Source organism: Hippocampus zosterae, chromosome 1, assembly GCF_025434085.1.
Source record: "Hippocampus zosterae strain Florida chromosome 1, ASM2543408v3, whole genome shotgun sequence".
Taxonomy (NCBI): Eukaryota; Metazoa; Chordata; class Actinopteri; order Syngnathiformes; family Syngnathidae; genus Hippocampus; species Hippocampus zosterae.
In genome coordinates, this window is record NC_067451.1 from 15,637,718 (window position 1) to 15,657,664 (window position 19,947).

The following is a 19,947-nucleotide window of genomic DNA, read 5'->3' on the forward strand; positions in this document are numbered from 1 at the left end:
CATGACCCCTTAAATGACTGAAGTGTAGGTGTACATGCACATAGCTTCGAAAAGCCAGGCTAAATTCAGCTCCTCCTCCACATACAAAGTCTCTCAGTCGAGATGCATCACGTCAACATACAGTCATGGAAAAAATGAGCCCATCCTTGTTTCTTTGGTTTCTTGTTCATTATATACTGTATATAATGATGACAACAAAAATAGGTCACAAGAGTTTAATTTAATGTTGCCGTTTAGAGCTGGCCATTTTCCCCACATGATACACCTTTTGTGGTAACAGGCTTTAAAATGAACATGAAACTGAAGAAAAGAAGGGGCCCAATGCTTTTTTCATGATGGTACTTCCTTGATTTTCGTTCCTGTGGTACTTTCGCATTTGGTTAGGGCCTTGAAATGTACCGATTCAACTAAATGTGTGAGATACTTTCAGTGAAAAGATTTTATCATTAAAATCATGTGACAGATTTGTAGACCTCTGATGGGTTTTTGAGTGAGATCATTTGCGCAAAGACAGGAAAAAAGGCATTTGTTTCTCACTTCGAATTGATAGGAATCATCTCATCCTTTGATGAATCTTGATTGACTCGCCGACAGTACACTTGCTCAATGTGTAGTATAAGAATTTTGTCGGAAATCAAACAAAACGTATGCATTACATTATGTTTAATCACAGTGAAATTTCAAGTGATTAGTTTTTCCCGTGTGGATCAGCCTCGAAATGCAACATGGGAGTGTTATGTGTTAAATTTGATTTAAAAGTTAGGAGTTACTGTAGGTCAAATTTGAACTAATTGCACTGCATTACTTTTTCTCCAAAATGCTGCTAAAATTTAACAAGCTGGTCCGACCTCTCATGACTCGTGAGCCAACAGACGTTCTAGGTAGAATTCAGTTGTTCATTAAACATAGCAGTGGGAATATGCAAATGAGAAAGGACACAAAATGGCTGCTGCACATGCTGCAAAATGGATTAGCAGGTCACTTCTTTCTCTCATCCGCAAATTTTCTCATCATGGCTCTAGATTCTGTTTTATGTTGCATTCTCTATTCAGGCACTTGACTTGGGGAGCTGTGTCAGTGGGGGAGGGTAAACGTGTGTGTGTATGTTATGCTCACAGTGGTTGGTGGCGCTGGCTTGCTGTTGTTGGAAAAGGATAAAGAGGAGGAGGAAGAGGAGGGTGCAGCAGACGATGCAGAAACAGGCGAATCTTCGTGCATCAGGCCCCTCCTGTCCAAGACACTAAGGAGCAACACACAGCAATCAGTCAGTCGATGGAAGCTTGATGTAGAACCAAGCCTCCTAATGTAGAACTGAGACTGATGCTATATGCCTCACTCCTTGTCAGAATTGCATGTCAGTGTAGGATAGAAAAATGCATTCAAAAATGTCTTGATTCAAAATACAGTGAGACACAACTGATCCAACTTACAAGTTTTTTAAGACATGCGCTGTCGTTGGTTTTGATCCGAGATTTCAGCACAGTATGGTGGCGGTAATCTCAATTTGACTCACTTGACAATAGCAGCAATTTCGCAAGATGGAGCAATTCATCAACAACAAAAAAATAAGGATCCAATGAGTTCCGGGTTGCGTGAAGGCTGACGCGTTTGGCTGCCGCTGCTCAACCAGTATTGTTTTGTGTTTTTTGTTATTGTAAAGTGTCCTTGGGTCTTGAAAGGCGCTTATAAATAAAATGTATTATTATTATTATTATTATTATTACTCCCGGTTTCCTGTCAAACTCAACATAAAACTAAGGGAATGCAACATTGTTTATTTTAAACGTAACTATAACTTCGCCCTGCAGATCGTTAGCTTAATGCGAACAAACAGCGCAAAAGGCTGTTGACAAACACCAATAGTTGCAGTTTTAAAAGCACATGAATATGAAGCCATGTTAATCAATGTCATGACAATTAGTCAGTAGACAAGCTGCTCATGAATCACTCCTCTGAGTCTATAAGGCTGAAATATCACCAGCATGGCCACAGGCATTACCTTAATAAGAAAGCCATTTAATACGGCAAATGAAAAATGTGAGGCAGTACGCATCGTCTTGAGCCATACCTCGGGTACGCTGGCCCACACAGCACCTCACAGCAGTTTTTAAAGATGTTCTTATGACTGTAGGGGTTCTGCACTCGGTTCTTCCCCGACCATGATCCTTTAATCTGTCAGAACACATACACAAATAAAATAAAAAAATAAAATACAGTAGTAGCCCTCCACCATTTTGCAGTTCCTTCTTCATGCCATCACTGGGTAGCACTGAGTTCTGCTGGAAAAGAAAATTTAACACCTCCTCCCCGTTCACACCTCGAGACTTTGTAAAACCACAAGAGTCACATGACAGGAAGTGAAAATAACTGGGAGACATGACAATGTAAATACAGACATAAAAACCCTCATCAAAACATTCAGTTGCCATCTGTGACTCCTTGCTAGTGACGCTCAGAAATCCTTTTCAAAACATTTTCAATTATTCAAAAGTAGAGCTCTATTTTTAGATATCGTTCCCAGGGGTGAGGATTTGACCTACAAAAAAGAATCTCGTCTAGGATTGAATGACTCCTGCTTTAATGCTACAACACTTGCAAAACAAAACATGCAATCCAATTTAATAATTAATTGATACATTTGAGACAGTGTTGTCCAGCAAAAAGGGAGACTTCGAGTGAGAGCGCCAACAAACCACTTGAAGACTCGTTTTGGAGAATTTGTCACAATCTGCCCAACTGCTGCTTGTGGTGAAGTCACTGCCAACATACATCAATCGGAGAGTATCTCATTTTTTGCTCACAACTCAAAGCCAAACGATGGCTTGTATCTTGAAAAACTTGCAAGTTAGATCACTAATATATCAGGGCGGCACTGGATTTTGGTTGCCTTTGTCAAGTCAAGTCAACAGTATTTATAGAGCACTTTCAAACAGCCATCGCTGCATACAAAGTGCTGTACATGGAGCCATTTAACATACACAATAAACAGTAAGACGAATCAGTAATAAAGGCGGTAGAAAGCACCAAGCAGTAAAATCAAGAACAAATCTAAGTCATGCTGAGTTGAACGCCAAAGAATACAAGTGAGTTTTGAGGAGGGCTTTTAAGATGGGCAGCGAGGAGGCTTGCCGAATGTTCAGTGGGAGGTCATTCCAGAGAGAGGGACCAGCAACAGAAAAGGCTCGATCCCCTCTGAGCCTCAGTTTAGCTCTTGGTACCTCTAACAAAGACTGGTCCACAGACCTGAGGCGCCGGGCAGGTGTGTAGGGGCGGATGAGCTCAGAGAGGTAAGGTGGAGCGAGATTATTTAGAGATTTGAAAACAAATAAGAGGATCTTGAAAATAACTCTAAAATGTATGGGGAGCCAGTGAAGGGATGCCAGAGTAGGAGTTATGTGCTCCCTCTTACGAGTACCAGTCAAGAGGCGAGCAGCGGCATTCTGGACCAGCTGAAGGCGCTTAATGGAGGACTGGCTGACTCCAAAGTACAGGGCATTGCAGTAATCCAGCCGGTATGTGACAAAGGCATGAATTACTGTCTCAAAGTGTTCATGAGAGAGGAGAGGTTTTACTTTGGCCAGCTGTCTAAGGTGAAAGAAGCTGGATTTAACAAAGGCACCAATTTGCCGATCGAGTTTGAAATCACTGTCCAGTTTAAGGCCCAAGTTTGAGACCGTTGATTTCAAATAAGGAGACAGGGGGCCCAAGTCTACAGGATGGAATGTACAAGGGCCACTGGGACCAAACAATATCACCTCTGTCTTCTTTTTGTTGAATTTCAAGAAATTTGTAGCAGTACAAATAACCTTCACGCTAACAGTCAAGGATTTGTCTTTCTTTTACATTTTCTATAGTCAGTCAGGCGGCCCGGTAGTCCAGTGGTTAGCACGTCGGCTTCACAGTGCAGAGGTACCGGGTTCGATTCCAGCACCGGCCTCCCTGTGTGCAGTTTGCATGTTCTCCCCGGGCCTGCGTGGGTTTTTCTCCGGGTGCTCCGGTTTCCTCCCACATTCCAAAAACATGCAAGGTAGGCTGATTGGACGCTCTAAATTGTCCCTATGTGTGAGTGTGGGCGTGAATGGTTGTTCGTCTCTGTGTGCCCTGTGATTGGCTGGCAACTGATTCAGGGTGTCCCCCGCCTACTGCCCAAAGACGGCTGGGATAGGCTCCAGCACTCCCCGCGACCCTAGTGAGGATCAAGCGGTTTGGAAAATGGATGGATGGATATAGTCAGTCTGACACACACACATACGCGCGCGCACGGACACACAGAGGATATTTTAGCCTGCAGGTATCAATGAATCTGTTATTGGGCTGGAAAAGGATAACCGGGGCTTGGCTGACAGCAATTGTTATGACTCCTGGAGCACCATCACAGGCACACTGCAGGTGCAAATTACACAGCTTCATTACTCATTAGTCATGGTGAAAAAAAAAATTGAGGCCACCCTTTTCAGAATAAAGCGAAAAACAGGTGTGGAAGCATGAATAAATCTTTTCAAGAGAATGAGTGCACTCTCTTGCTTTTCAGCCATCTCGAAACTTCACTCATCATCAACGCAGCCCACAAATGTAATTTTACTTTGATTCTATTCACACAAATTTGAATTTACGTTGATTCTATTGAAGAACCTGTAACATCACCACGGATTCATACCAGAATGCTGATGTGTCAACAGTGACTCTGGTTGACATGCCTCTACAACATCGTGTGAACATCTCGGACTGTCCAGATTCAGCAGGAGCAGTGTAGTTTGTGTCTTGGCCGTGGAAGAGTCGAGCAATGCCACACCATCAACAGGGTCCTCGGGGATGCACGAGAGTTCGCCCAACCAGTCTACATGTGTTTTGTGGACTTGGAGGAGGCATTTGACCACGTCCCTGAGGAAGTTCTTTGTGGTACCGAACCCACCGATACAGGCTGTTCGGTCCTTGTACGACCGGTGTAAGATTTTGATACGTACTGCATTCTGTAAATCAGATTCATTTCAAGTGAGGGTTGGACTCTGTCAAGGCTACCCTTTGTCACCAATTCTGTTCATAACCTTTATGGCTAGACTTTCTGGCGGCAGGTGAAGTGTTGAGGTCGCCCGGTTTGGCGGTCTCAGTACTGCATCTCTGCTTTTGCAGATGGTATAGCATTGTTGGATTCTTCAAGATGCCATCTATAACTCTCACTGTAGCGGTTCGCAGCTGACTGTTAAGCCCTTTGGGTGGAAAATCAGCACCTCCAAATCTGAGACCATAGTCCTCAATCAAAAGAATGGAGTGCCCTATCCGTGCTAAGGAAGAGATCCTGCCCCAAGTGGGATGAATCCGACTTTTCTGGACTGCAGCATTAGTCAAGATTGAAGGAATTATGAACAGTTTGAAATAGCACTGAGTGTTCGTACAAAACCCTTCTGGCTTCTGCTAAGAAAGGGGAAAAAAATGACAGTAAAAGCTTTCTAGAACAACTGAACTTTATTTGTGGTGGAGGTCTTTTAAATGGTGGCAGGGGTGTGCTGACTTTCATTTTATATGATTTGAATGATGTTGGTTAATTCTGAATAAAAAAAGAGTGTCCATATTTACCACCTCAAAAAGTCATTAACTGTGGGGAAAATGTTAGAGATGTAAGACGATGGGGTTTTTTTTGTTTTGTTTTTTAGGTCAGAAAACCCTGACGCTTTATCATGACTGTGGAGGTAGACTTGTTTTTCCATTCACTGTAAATCTAACTCACGTGAAATGAATCACTTAGAAACACATAACTGCAAACAACACTAAAATAATAATGCACTACATATTTACTCTCCTTTATTGGAAGCTCACCACCCAAAGGATCCATGTGTTGACCCATAAAATATATACGTACTGTATATATATTTTTTTTGCACATTTAACTGCAGTCTATCAATAATTTAAAACAAAACACACTTAGCTGTATTGATTGTTTGTACCACCCCTACTCCATCAATCAATAATTCTCCACATTTTCTCTTCGTAGGCTTTTTCTAATTGTGGTAATCCAGAAGGCTGTCTGTTTTAGTTGTCCCATCAGTTCAGTTCGACTTCAACAAGAGGAGAAGACGCTGATGTTTATATCGCCAGTTTGTGTCTGGCCTCTGTTCCAGGCTGTTTTTAGCTTTCAAAGTGCTTTGCAGCCAATTTGTCACATGACTCAGCTGCTCTATTGGCAATCTCTCTCGTGAAGTCGTTCATGGTCTCTGTGCGAGCGAAGTGCTCAGGGTGGGGCAAATTCAATTTAAAGGGGCTTGCAAAAAGATCGACTAAAGTGCACATTATTACTTCATTAATGGCGATAAAGATGGTGGGAATAGAAGATGCAAATCCAAACAAAACGTATTTCAGTAATAATAAGCATACTCACTATCATTCAAGTAAAGTGAGGTTTTCATTATTATTGATTGATGTCTAACAAGCTACACTTTGCTGATCCTTTGTCCTTCTCTTAAGAAGCAGGCAGTCCTGTCGTCATGGTAACATGCACAGTGGTCTTATGCCCCATCAGTGTTTATCCTTCCAGGCATATGAAGCCACACACACACACACACACACACACTGGATGGAGACTCAAAATCTAATTTTAAACATAGAAAAACTGAAAATTAAAAAACAAGACAACAACAAAAAAGAGTTGGTTCTCATTTAGACGCTATAGTCGTTTAAGTTTAGACCAGCGGTGTCAAAGTCAAGGACCGGGGGCCAGATCTGGCCCACCACATCATTTTATGTGGCCCGCGAAAGCAAATCAAGCATGTCAAGTTCCATGATGCTTGCTAAAGTCTGAACCAAAATTTCAAATTGTCATATGTAATCCACAATAACAGGCATTATTCTTGAATTCTGATTTTAAAACTAGTTATTGATCAATTTGTTGTACGCTGTGTATGTAATATGTGGAGGGGATTAAACATTTATACGTTTTCCCAAAACTCATAACGGCCCTCCAGGGGAAACCGTAACTACAATGTGGCCCACGACCAAAAGGAGTTTGACAACCCTGGTTTAGACTTTGCAAAGCTTGGTAATGATGACATGCGACCAATAAACATGGCGATGATTGGCCAGAAAGGTCACCAATCAGTGCTCAAATGCACAACATAAGATAAGTCATTCAGGTTCCACAAAGGCCAATGAAGTGTCTTTAAATTGACATAAATTAATAGTTAAGATGTGAGGAATTAAAGAGTTGTTGATATTGTTACTGACAGTCTAAATTTAAATGTGATACAAATAAAATATGACTGGCACAAGACTCATCTCTCAGTTGGGTTCTCATGTGGAAAATGCCCGAATATGTGGACTTTTGTTCGGTTAGAAAGGCATATTGCATTTATATGTGCACACACACACACACACACACACACACACACACACACACAGATTTGGGTGTCGAGATGGCCTGCCTACTAATCAAGCGTGAAGTTAAATTTAAATCTTTTGTCACGTGCCTGTTTCAGAAAATGTATCTGAGAGCAAGCCATGTTGCACTTCCTGCCTCATATTTTTATAAAAGAATGTTTTTTTTCTAAAACCGTTCACAGTGATGGCTTCAGCCCCTACGACGTACAAATGGGCTCAGCAGTAGAGCTTCCAATGTCAGTGTGTGAACAACCATTTGAGAAAATACAATTGGTAACCACAATACGTAAAGTGGACCAAGAAGCACAGCGTGTAAATGCGCATGCTTTGTGTGAAATGTAAATAAAGGCACAAAGTACATTGTCACATTGGGAATGTGTAGTCAAAGGTGGCTTGACTAGAATGGACTGGTGACAAGCAATAACAGTTTGGTATGGTAATATATTTTTAAGACTTACATCCTCATTGGTGGTCTGGTTGAGCGAGATCAGGTAGGTGTGGAAGCCAGTCAGGCCGACCACTGACCATAGCGTGAAGAAACACACCAGCAACTCCAGCACAGTGAGAACTTTGAGTCAAGGATATGGGAACAAATGACTTGTCCCTCACTGCTCAAACAGCATGCACAGCCAGGGACAACAAAATGGCTGATAGTTGCGTAAGATGATTAAAAGCAGCAACAGTCAACAAAACCAAGAAAATTAGGGCCGAGCTTGCCAAGGCTCCAGTGGACAAATGGCTATGAGTCCTGACATATCCAGATGGTGTGGCACTAAATGAAAAGATAACACTTTTCCTGGATGCATTGAATGCCTTGTGAAACTTCCCTATTCAAACAACAGTATACAGTCGTGTACTTTATGAATACATACAGCAGTTGCATAATTAATCAGAATGAAAAATAATTTAAACAGTCACTTCAATGGCCATTGCGGTGCTTGTGCAACTGGGAGTGGCAATGAACAGCTTGAAGCCTCTTTTTGCGAAATTGTTCACTCCCGTATCTGAAGAATGTTCACTTTTTACCAAACAGCTACTTATGGTTAAGTGAGTTGAGCTCACTACCGCCTCACAGCACTCGTATATCAAGTCTGCAGTCACCAGTCAAAGCAAAAAACCCCCCCAAAAAATTAACTCATGTCTCAAGGCGCAAGTGTATTTTGGATGTAATTTATTTTATAAATTCATTTTGTGGCCACAAATTAACACTTTGTGTGGACATTTTACCTACATTGCAACTAAAATTAAAAAAAAAATATATGTTCCCATGTCATGTTTTTGGCTCTGCAGTACTGTATATCCACTGCAAAAAACAAAAAAGGATATGTTCCCGGTGTTTCCTTCAAAGCACTCAAAAAGCCATCCTCCACTGAACCTGTGAACAGAGCAACACACAGAAGTGAAACATTTTCTACAATAAACAGTGCTGATTTTGTTAGGTTGAATGAAACTATGCAATAAGGAGAAAAACAAATGTATCATGTATCATTGATGTGGTTTTTTTTTTTTTTTTTTAAGGAAGTAGCTTGTGTGAAAAATCTGTCACATGCACCTCATGCTATCCCTCAGGCCCAGCCTCAGTAGATCTTTTTTAGGTCATAACGCATGCGTTTGTCAGTAAAGCTGGCCCTTCTCGTCTTGTCGCATTCCTTCCTACTTTGATACGCCTACTTCTCCACTCCCCTCCCCTTTCTCCTCCTCCTTTGCGATAGCAGGATACTCACGCATGACCACGTGGACGATGTCAAATGTGAAGATGTAAATGGTGAGGAGCGAGAGCGAGAGTGTGAACAAGTAGAAGTAGCGGTAGTTCCTCTTGCCCACGCAGTTGCCCACCCACGGACAGTGGTGATCAAAACGGTCTGAAGGGACACAGATCAGAACAACAGTAAAAATGTGGAATGTGTATCAACCAGTTTTTTGGGCAATCAAAGGACATCGTGGTTAAAAATACATTCAAATCAGCTGCTCCTTCAAAAGATGGCCTTGTGCGGTGCTTTCTACTGGCGGGCTATATTTACTGTTCATTTCCTTTCTCGTCTACTCTTCTATGATTAGGAAGAGAGTCAGAAGCAAGGCAAAAATGGACAAGAGATGAAAATACACATTCGCATTTGTTTATAAAGTACGTGTGTGTGTGTGTGTGTTTACAATACTTTTTTCCATGGCCACGCCCATAACTCAAAACACTTGTATCTTTTGCCGAGACTGTTGTTAAATTGTCCGTCTGCGATTGTGTTGCTTCTGCTGATCTCCAAATATCAAATGTTTACACTACATGTGTCAAACTCAAGGCCCAGGGGCCAAATCCGGCCTGCCAGGTCAATTTATGTAACCTGCGAAACCAAATCACGAGTGCCAACTTGTTACCAAATGCCCATGTCCAATGTTGCACCAAAATGTCAAATTGTCATTCGTAAAAAATAACGGTGACATTTCACAATTATTTTGTTTCCATGTTTAACCTACCCTTGAACAATAATTGAACAAACTATTTTAATCGTCCTGACTGATTTCAAAACTAGTAATCTATTAATTTGTTGTGAACAAGTAATGATTTTGTGGTTTCACTGACATAACGGCACTCCAAGGGAAGGCGTAACTAAAATGAGTTAGACACCCCTGGTTTACGCGGTTATTAAAACAGTGTAACATCAACATGGTGTTTTGCATCATGTTTTAGCATTAAGCTATTGGACTTTCCTCAGCACAGTTATTTAGTTATTTAAATGCACAACTTCACATGATCTTGGTTATATGCTTCGTTTGACAATTACTTGAACTGGAAGAGGCATCAGTCATTTGCTTTTGCTGGCACCATAGTGGTTATACCTCAAATTTTGGCTCAGAAATCAAAGCAAATAAAAGCATTCAAGCCATGATTCGGACCTCAAAAAAATTCACAAAGTCCTCTTACAGAAAGTCTGCGCTGCAATCATATCTTCATTGCTGAATTTCAAATCAATTGTCTGGGTCAAAATCATAAACCTTACATTGTTCATTGCCCAAAGATTCCTGTCGAGGTCGGCTCTCAAAACAATTGATGGCACAACACAGAGACAAATTGTGCACCGGTGCTATGGAGCAAGATTAGCGTAGCAAGGAGACGATACATAGGCGCTGCGGTTTGTTGGCGGTAAGCTTCATTTACCGACGCTCGGGTTTCAGCGGGTGTTGACATCCATGATGGCTTTATAGCACAGGATGAGTAGCCATTGATTCCTTTGCCAAGAAGGCTTTTATTGCAGAAAAGCTACAAGTCTGACTAAAATGAAACTCCATGGAGGGATTGACTGGGTACAGAGAAGTGGATGATAAAGACAACAAATATCCTCATTATTACTCATACTCACTGGAGAGGCCAATTTGTGTTGTTAACAATGTTGGTGTGTAATTAATTATGGAAGTAGTTTTGCCTTTAAGTAGAAACTGGAGCTTTCAGCTGAGGTTGTACTAATTGTCAAGATCTATTCAAGTCACACGTGCAAATTTTGAACTGCCGTCACGCAATAGAATCAGTACATTATGTTTTTTCTTTGGGTTTTCAATAGCTGCAGCGTCAGACATTCATAACAATTAATTAAAAATAAAAATAAATTCCAGTTCATGGGTTTGATATGAATATGCTGGGTAAAAACAGCTCTGTGAGAAATTAAAAGTTAATCAAAAGTAAAATTCATAGAGAGGTGCAGAAGATTTCATCCAAAATAACAAGTTAGCTTCTTCATTTAAAACTCATTCAGTACCACCCAATTCTAGACTCTGTCTGAAAAGATGTTTAAAAACGCATTTGGGAGTGAATGAGTTAAACCAGGGGCTAAACTGACCTTGGGAGCACTTCTTACCAAATAATGTGCGATTGGCTGAAAACAAGGAAGTGTGAGATAAGGATGAATTTTGTGCTCATGTACTGCGAATAGACACTTTGTGTACAGATTTCAGATCTCTGAATTAGATCGGTATGTGCTAATCGAAGAACTATGTATTTAGAGCCCAAAAAAAATTCTCTTATGTAAAAGAAAAAAAAAACAATTGAATGCGCAATAAAATGGGCACGATATGAAAATTGAGATTGGTTAGGCTTAGGTACAATAGCCGTCATTGTCGATTGTGTATTTGCGTGTTTACAAGAGGCACTCTTGATTCAAGAAATAAACAGAAGCCCAATTTTCTAGCATTTGTATGAATGATAGGGTCAGTTTGTGTTTTTGGAGATGTATTTATAAAGCTGTCATTTTAAATCACCACCATGAAAGCAAAAAGAATGCTGAGATCACCGCTGGCTATTTTTCGCCACACTAAAGTCAAAATCAATGAGTTCTACATCAATCTCTTCAACAGCAAAAAACACACCACTTCAATGAAGAGGATCAGCTGACGCTTACCAACGCAGTTGTCGCAGATGCTGCAGTGAGACGCTCGCGGCGGCCGGAAGATCTTGCATGTGTAGCAGTACTTGAGCTTGACGATCTGATTGTTGATCTCAATGTTGCGGATTCGAGGAGGCGGTCGCTGGCCGCTGGGGACATTGCCGTTGGCGGCCTCTGCGGAAATAATTCTCCAGTTGAGACTGATGCGTGGTCCACTTGCATTAGAACTACAGTGGTACTTTGACTTACGAGACAGATTTGTTCCGTGACCAAGCTCGTAACTCAATTTACTTATGTATCAAATCCATTTTCCCCATTGAAATGATTTTATTTTTAATAAATAAATAATGTTATCCTTCATGGTCGCTGTTCAAAATGCACTTCCAAAAGCACTGACAAAACTGTCCTTTTTATGTTAAGCAGGGTTGTCAGCATTTGCTCAACGGAACTAATAAAGTAACCTCCAATGGTGGTCACATTTAAAATGAAGTCATCAAATCAGGTAATGAGTAAAGTAACTGAGTTACTTTTTTCAAGGTAACTGCAGCAAAAATTTAGTGCTCGTACCACACTTTGTAAAACGCCGCATTAGATTATGCATGTGCACCCAACATTGTGGCCATTCGTTTTTTTGTCCTATATTGCTTTATATTTTCATCACCTGCATCCTCCACTCCCAGAGCAGGTCAACTGGAGGCAATTATCGACCTTGAGATGTGTTACAGTGGTGGAGCATCGTATAATACATTAGCACTGAGGACAAACTAGTCGAGGAGTCATTAAATGACAGTCACAGGAAATGTGCCACTCCCTTGAGGCAGCACAGCTCAGTCTGCGAGCCCCCAGTGGCTTTGTGTATTCCAAGAGGATGCTATTCCCATACTCCACATTATCCTTCGCCCTGGGGGCCATGTGCTATCGCTAACAAAGCACCTCGGCTGGAGATTTACCAGCAGTTGCGATAGCGTAGCTGCTAGGGCATTTCTGAATTGAATGGTCTTCACAAAGACAAATTTGAATGTTTTGAGGGTTGTGCTGTATTAATTACTAAAAAGGGTACGATGATTAGGAACCCTTTTCCTATGGTTTGTATGAAGGACATTTAACCATTTTAATGAACAGCCAATTTAACTTAGTAAAGCAGTTAAAATGAAAATGAGGATCGATACAGGCAGACATTAATTATCCATTCCGGAGGGCACATAAAATGCTTGCCTTGAACCATCCATTTTCAATACTGAAACCAGCCTATTTTAAAATTGGTAAAATATCTAAATAGTAATGGGGGCCGTTTTTCTAGTTCACATTTTTGATGTCATTCCTTCAGGAGAAATTAGAAAAAAGAAACAGACAGAAAGCTCCACTTAAATAAATTGCCACTACGATCACTTAATTTTCTACTCTACCTCTTAAAATGGCTGAAAATCAGGAGCTTATAATGAGAATAATTAAACCGCGTTTTGGTTTTTTTTGCCATGTGGCGAGCTGAATGAGTCACTGTGCTGTTGAGGGGGGAGCGTTGGGTGCCAGCTGTCCCCCCTCAAAGGAGCAAGTGGCTCAGCCTTGCCTTTAACAGCCATCCCCTGTCACGAATCTCCACCCGCGACCACTTTTGAGAAGCGAGATAGCTGCTGTAGGACGCTGTGAATCTTTCACACAGAAAGAGCAACCTCACGTGCAGGGGTTGGAGAAATTGCAGAAATAAAGCACTGTGATTTACTTCCATGGTCATAAAAGGCAGTCAAGGGACTGAGCAACAGAATTGCTTGGAGAGATGGGGATTAGAGTTTATTTGTCGAGCATTTGCCGCTATTACTAGGTCTGTAGCAATAAAACATTTTTTAAGATTGTATATTTTACCAGAAACCATCAGGGTGAATTATTATACTGTTGATGTTTTTTATCCCACAAAAAAATTATATTAGACCATAATAATTCAAATCCAAATGATTTTCAATTGTAGGTAACTTAATTTTCAAGAATATTGAAATTTGGCATTGAAATGTAAAACAATCAAGAATATATTTTAGATTTAAAAAATGTAAAGAAATTTCTGTTCACAAAAAGTGAACTTAAATATTAACACATAACACATCCAGCCACATATCTGTTGTGACAGAGTACAAAGAAATCTCTTATCAAAGCCTTCACAATGTCCGCTTACACCTGTGTGCAAGGCTGGAATGACTGTACGGGAAATCCACATTTTAATGGCATTTGCAGTCCCTACCGAGTGTGTAGCATTCCTTGGCTGCATCTCTTTCGCATATTTGGCAGCTTTATAAAGCTGCCAAATACAGCAATGCCAACTGTGACTGTGCGGCATTTTGCGCTGCCACATTTCTCTTTGCATTGTTGGGCAAAAGCATTCTTACATGCAAGCCGTCGGGAAATTGACTTTGAGGTCCGTTGTGTTCAGACGTTCTACACACAAATGTGACATACATACGAGCTCGTCGGTGTAGGTGGGCAAATTGCGTTCATCTGCTGTGAATGCAAAATGTTTCTATTGTGGCATTTGGCTTGGAACTTATTCCACTGATTTACTGAACAACTTCAGCCGTCAGTAAATATATTCGTGTACGCTCACCCGCTCTGCTTCAACATTGTTCATGCCGTCTGTGACTTGACAGGAGACGACGTGAAGCAGCGTGACGGAACAGTTTTTTGTTGGTTTGGGGAGAAAATGTAACAGATTAATGACATCTCATTTCAATGGGAAAAGATGATTTGAGGTTTGAATGTTTAGCGTTTGGCGATTGTAGTCAGGTCCCTGTTATAATGGAAAATGATTTGCAAATAAGCTAACGTGTAGTGTTTAAAACCCATATAAACTCACCGATCTCCATCTCGATAAATGTGGCCTCCTCTGGAAGAGCGCGAGGAAGGACACCGGGGTCACTGAAGCTGGTCCTCAGTAGCATGGCCATGACAAAGAGGAAAAGCACAGCGGCGAAGACTGGGATGGCAGCGGACAGGTGGACAGCCAGATACGGACACCTAGAGGGAAAAAAAAAGGGCACGAATGGTGCATTAGACCTTTTCCTGCCATCCATAAATATGGAGTGTAAAAAGGCAGGACATCAACACACCATGCATATGGTCAACTGCTGTTCTGGTCATGAGGTCATAAACTGGGACATCTTAATGTCAGAGCTGGGAATAAATAACATCCTGCCACATTGCCCTCACAGTCTGGAGGACTGGAGACGCAGCATAAATCACGGGGCAAAAAAAACACACACAAAAAAAAAAAAACACTTCTTTGAATCAATACAAACTGCTCCAGGACCCTGGCCACCTTTTGAGCGTTCTAACAAAAGTGTGAAATAAAGCAAATCGCTGTTATAACAAAGACCAAAAAAACTATGAAACGGTGTTAGAGGGGATCTACTGTGGAAAATGTACTGTTGAATAGTTCTTTTTTTTTAGAAATCATTGCATCTCTGAAGGGCCTGCTTGCACATCAAGCGTAAAGCTAAACAACCAAATCAATCTTTTATTTGCTTCTCGTTCTGAAAATGTGTCTGTGATCAAACCGTTGGAAATGTTTTCAAATTCTGATGGAACAGCTGGACTAGTTTACATTGATGTTGCCACCACACGTTTCTCCACCCATGACATAATCAGCTTGGCAAGGTGAATATCCAGAGCTACTTTCAAGAGGCAACTGCAGTCTGGCCATGGAATTAAGATGTCAGAAGGATTATGACGCAGAGACATCCACATGCAACGCCCCTGCTATCACAGCAAATCCAAAAGGTAAGCATTGGCATTGGTATTTGATGGTCGCACGGATTAGCATTGAATTGTGACAAAGCTCCTTTGGGAATTTTAATAATACAGAAATTAAACACATTGGAACTGTTTAAAATTGTCCACTAACATCAGTTCAACAGTCACAAGAAAGCCAAAGAAAAAGTAAAACATACACAGGGTTAATTGCAATCCAGTGGTGGGAAGTACACATTCTGGGAGCAAAGGGTTTTGATGATGTGTGGATTTTAAATCAGTGATTCTACTTTTGCCAGTAATTATCGTATATTAGTACTTTGCTACTTTTATCCAAGCCTTTACTGCAAATTTTCTAACATCAGTAGCTGCAGTGCAAAGAACTGCGATTACCTCCCAAGTAGCTGGAACCATTTAGCCATTATGTCACATTATTACTTCATTTCAAGCTGTTGTGCCACATCCTGTAGAAGCTGCACTGTGGAGGCTCATGAAGGAGCTTAACAGTGCATGCTAGTGACAACTTCGGGAAAAGAATATGCAAGGACTTTAATGATCACACAAATAAATATCCAGCGAGACGAATGAGCATTGAAAGATTCCATAAAATTCTTCTAGTGACACAAGAAGATGCTCCGCAATCCACAACATCATTTGGGGGCTTTAAAAGACTGGACTGTTTGTTTGTTTGTTTCACTGTGTACTATCACATTAGAAATAAATGGGGTTTTTTTTCATTCATTTCTGTTCCCAAATATTTGCCAGTCAAATGTGATGTCTTCAAACCCTCAACTTGGGGGTCTTAGACAAGGTGGAGGGAGGATTTCGAAAACGCTGTCTGTCAGTGTTGGCATAAAACCTTTCGGCTTCTGCTGGAAAACAACAACAAAAATGTCAGGAAAAGCCACCTAGAACATTTTGACTTTATTTGGGGTTAAACAAGGGCACTTAAAAGGAACACAGCAAAATTTCCCTTCCGGGGTTTGTGTAAAGTCGTTTAATTATTTCAGTTATTCACTTTTACATCATCTCGGGTAAGACTAAAAAAAGTTTTCAATTGAGTTGTACAGGTTAAAGTTCACATTACAGATGGAAAATAAAGCTTTGAAATGATTTATTTTATTCTCATTGTTTTCAACTTGATAAACCTGGCATTTTGACAAGGGCGTGTAGACTTTTTAAAATCACTGCATCTTGCAGATTTTGACCAATTCCATGTGGGCCTGGAATGTATCCCCTGCGATAAACACGAGTTGACTGTAAATAAATAAAAGGGCGTGAAACAAACTGAGTCAGCAAACCACAACAAAAAAGCAAAGTCCACCAGTTTGTGCTGGCAGACAGTACACAAACCTGCAGAACTGGTCTGATCTGTCTCTTATTTTCCCACAATAGGAAACAAGAGGCAGAGTTCAAGTCATTTCCTCTGGACCGAGCATCTAAATGGCACATGGGTTGTTTGTCAGAGCAGCTCACATGCCCATAGTTGACTGGTGGCCATTTGAGTCACACATTATCATTGATTCCCATCAAGGCCGCACTTCCTGCGTGGATGCGAGCGCTTCCCGGGCAGCCGAGGAGCAGGCTGACGATGCTATGGTGACACTGTGAGGTCATCACTCACCGAATGAGCAGGGAAAAAAAAAAAAAAACGAACTTAATCTCCCGGTCAATACCTGAGGGGGGGATGATTTCATCTGCAAGGCCTATTGATCTGATCACAAGTGAATCTTCTTCCTCAACCATCTTACTAGGGCTTTGTTTGTGCCTCAAAGTTGAATGTATTTCACCAATTTATTCAAGTGCAAACCAAATAATTGTATCCACTCTCAAATGCCATTGGGCGTGTCGGCTGAATACAGCGAAACCACGTCCTGCTCAACTGTCAACTAAATAGCATTTCCATATCCTGGAAAACTGGATGCCATTTTGCCCAACATCGTTGTAATGCCTCCTCATGACTTCTGGCTGGAATATAACAATATAACAACACTCTAAAGCCACCATGACTGCCCAAGCCCAGCTGCATGTGACAGTCGAGCTGGATAACCTGATCCAAAGCAAGGCACTGAAGTTTCTTGCTACTAATTATTATCTGAAAACATGTGCGTGTCACACTGCTTTGACTTGCTACTTATTATGTGGTGCTTGGATTACACACACACACAGATGGAGCTTGTGTTACTTATTTGAAACTTTGGTGGAGGACCTATTCTCCATATCTCGATAGCTACCATATAATCTTGGCGTAATGTTTTGAACTTTGCATATGATTCGCATGACGTAATAATGTATTGTTAGGTAATTGACAACACTTCCTGTAAAATCCTGGAATCAGCTGTTTATATAGCAGCCAATAAAGCTATCATGGACACATCGATGCTCCTTCCTTTCACGTGTTTGTCTGATTGTGGTTAGGGTGTATATACCAAGGACTTTAATCACAAGGTTCTCCTTGCAAAACAAGAAAGAGAAAAACACTCAAAATAAGGTAAGACATAAGTAATTAAGACCACTCACTGAAGCAAGGTTTAAAACACATTGTCATACTGAAGTGACTCATAAACCTTTATTACTACTTCCCCATTACAAGCTGTCCCCACCTTCCACCTGCCAGAGTCATGCAACATGATACATAATGCAACTGGCTATGCCGGGACACGGACTACGAGTTTGACACAACAGCGTCACAGAAACATTTGTACACTCTGACTGCCTGCTTCTTTTCGAGGGCAGAGGCTGGAATAAAATGGGAAGGGGGGAAAAAATAACTTCTGTCCTTTTGCGACTACACCTTGGTAAATATGTGATGAGAATGGAGCTTTGTGTACTCACAGCAGCTAAAACCTCACACAACCTTTGTTAGTTCATTTGAACATCCTCTTCAAAACTACAAATAGCTCTTATGAAGCACTAATGAATATACGTCCTTTGTTAGCTTGAATCCTTGAATAGTCACTCTGCTGAACAAAAACATGCAGCAAAGACTCTCCGTAACTTCATATAACAAGCCGTACTTAAGTTAGCTCCGACCCGAAAGACAAATATATTGGAACAGTCAAAATACATGAATGCCACTTTAACATACTTCCTTAACAGCAATTACTACTTTCCTATTTCTCTGGTCTTTGGCGGCATCTTGTGGCATCTTAGAGGGTTTGCAGTAAACAGTTGAGGAGAGGTTCCACAGAAAAGTAATTGCAGATATGCAGTGTTTCACCGTGCTAAAACCATTAGACTGGCAAACACTAGTCTGGTGGGATACTGATGGACACTCCCAGTCACAAAACGTGTTCCTCTCCAATAATGATTTTATGTATTTTTTTATTCTTAATTTGTGCAGCCTGGTACCAAGTGGCCCTCGGATCGTTGGTTGGGCACCGCTGCTTTAAGGTTATTGCACTCCAATTGACCTCAAATGCTTCCAGACATGATTAATTAGAATCCAACAAACTTTCTCACTCTTAACTGTACTAAATCTCAACTGCTTATAATCGGTCCTCTGTCCCTCACCCAAACAACCTCCAACTTTACCCTCACTATAGATAACTTCACCCTGTCCCCCTCCTCTCACTGTCGCAACCTCTGTGTCCTTTTTGATAATAACCTCTCCTTCGACCAACACTTCACCCAAATCACCAAAACTGCTTTCTTTCACCTCAAAAACATTTCTCGTCTCCGCCCATCACTTTCTTTCAACGCTGCTCAAACCCTCATCCACGCCTTCATCACCTCCCGCCTTGACTACTGCAATAGCATTCTCTATGGTACAACCTACAAACTCCTCAATAAACTACAGTACATCCAGAATGCCGCCGCCCGTCTACTCACCCACACCCACACTTTAAACTGCTCCTACACACCTATAAAGCCCTTCACAATCAGCCCCCTCCTATCTTTCCAACCTTTACCAATACACTCCTTCCCGCAATCTCCGCTCCTCAAACACAAACCTCCTCGCCATCTCCGTGACCAAGCTCATAACCTGGGGGGACCGAGCCTTCTGTTGCCGCCCCCACCCTCTGGAACGCTCTACCACAACACATCCACAACTGTACTGACCTCCAATCCTTCAAATCATCCCTTAAAACTCACCTGTTCCGCAATGCTTTTAATACCTTTTAATCTCTTTTACCCATTTTTCTTTTTGTTCATCTAAATGTGCTTTTGTAAATTATGTATGCTTGTTTTAAATGCCCATTTTTATCCTGTGTTTTAAGTTCTTGTAAAGTGTCTTTGAATGTGATGAAAAGCGCTTTCACTTAAATGGATTATTATTATTATTATTATTATTATTTCCCCCAAATAATCTGAATCGATGACTGTACGTGTCCCTTGTAGAACTGCAGCACCTCAAAGCCCAGCATTATCTGTGGGGAAAATACAGCATCCAGCTGTTGTATTTGATCGCAAAAGATATGGGCTGAATAAAGTGGCTATGTTCATGGCTCTTTAGAACTATTCAAAGACTGCGCAA

The 19,947-nt window shown here is 41.1% G+C and overlaps 1 protein-coding gene across 1 annotated transcript in view; it reads right to left on the bottom strand.

Annotated features, from left to right (window-relative positions):
* Nucleotides 1–19,947, bottom strand: part of zdhhc9 (zinc finger DHHC-type palmitoyltransferase 9) — a 28,751-nt gene that overhangs the window by 3,174 nt on the left and 5,630 nt on the right. The window contains exons 2-8 of the mRNA XM_052071309.1: nucleotides 14,578–14,738; nucleotides 11,754–11,912; nucleotides 9,093–9,230; nucleotides 8,695–8,743; nucleotides 7,827–7,929; nucleotides 2,069–2,172; nucleotides 1,117–1,240 (exon numbers count right to left, since the gene is read on the bottom strand). Coding sequence (XP_051927269.1) covers nucleotides 1,117–1,240; nucleotides 2,069–2,172; nucleotides 7,827–7,929; nucleotides 8,695–8,743; nucleotides 9,093–9,230; nucleotides 11,754–11,912; nucleotides 14,578–14,738 — 838 coding nt within the window. The remainder of the gene's footprint in view (nucleotides 1–1,116; nucleotides 1,241–2,068; nucleotides 2,173–7,826; nucleotides 7,930–8,694; nucleotides 8,744–9,092; nucleotides 9,231–11,753; nucleotides 11,913–14,577; nucleotides 14,739–19,947) is intronic.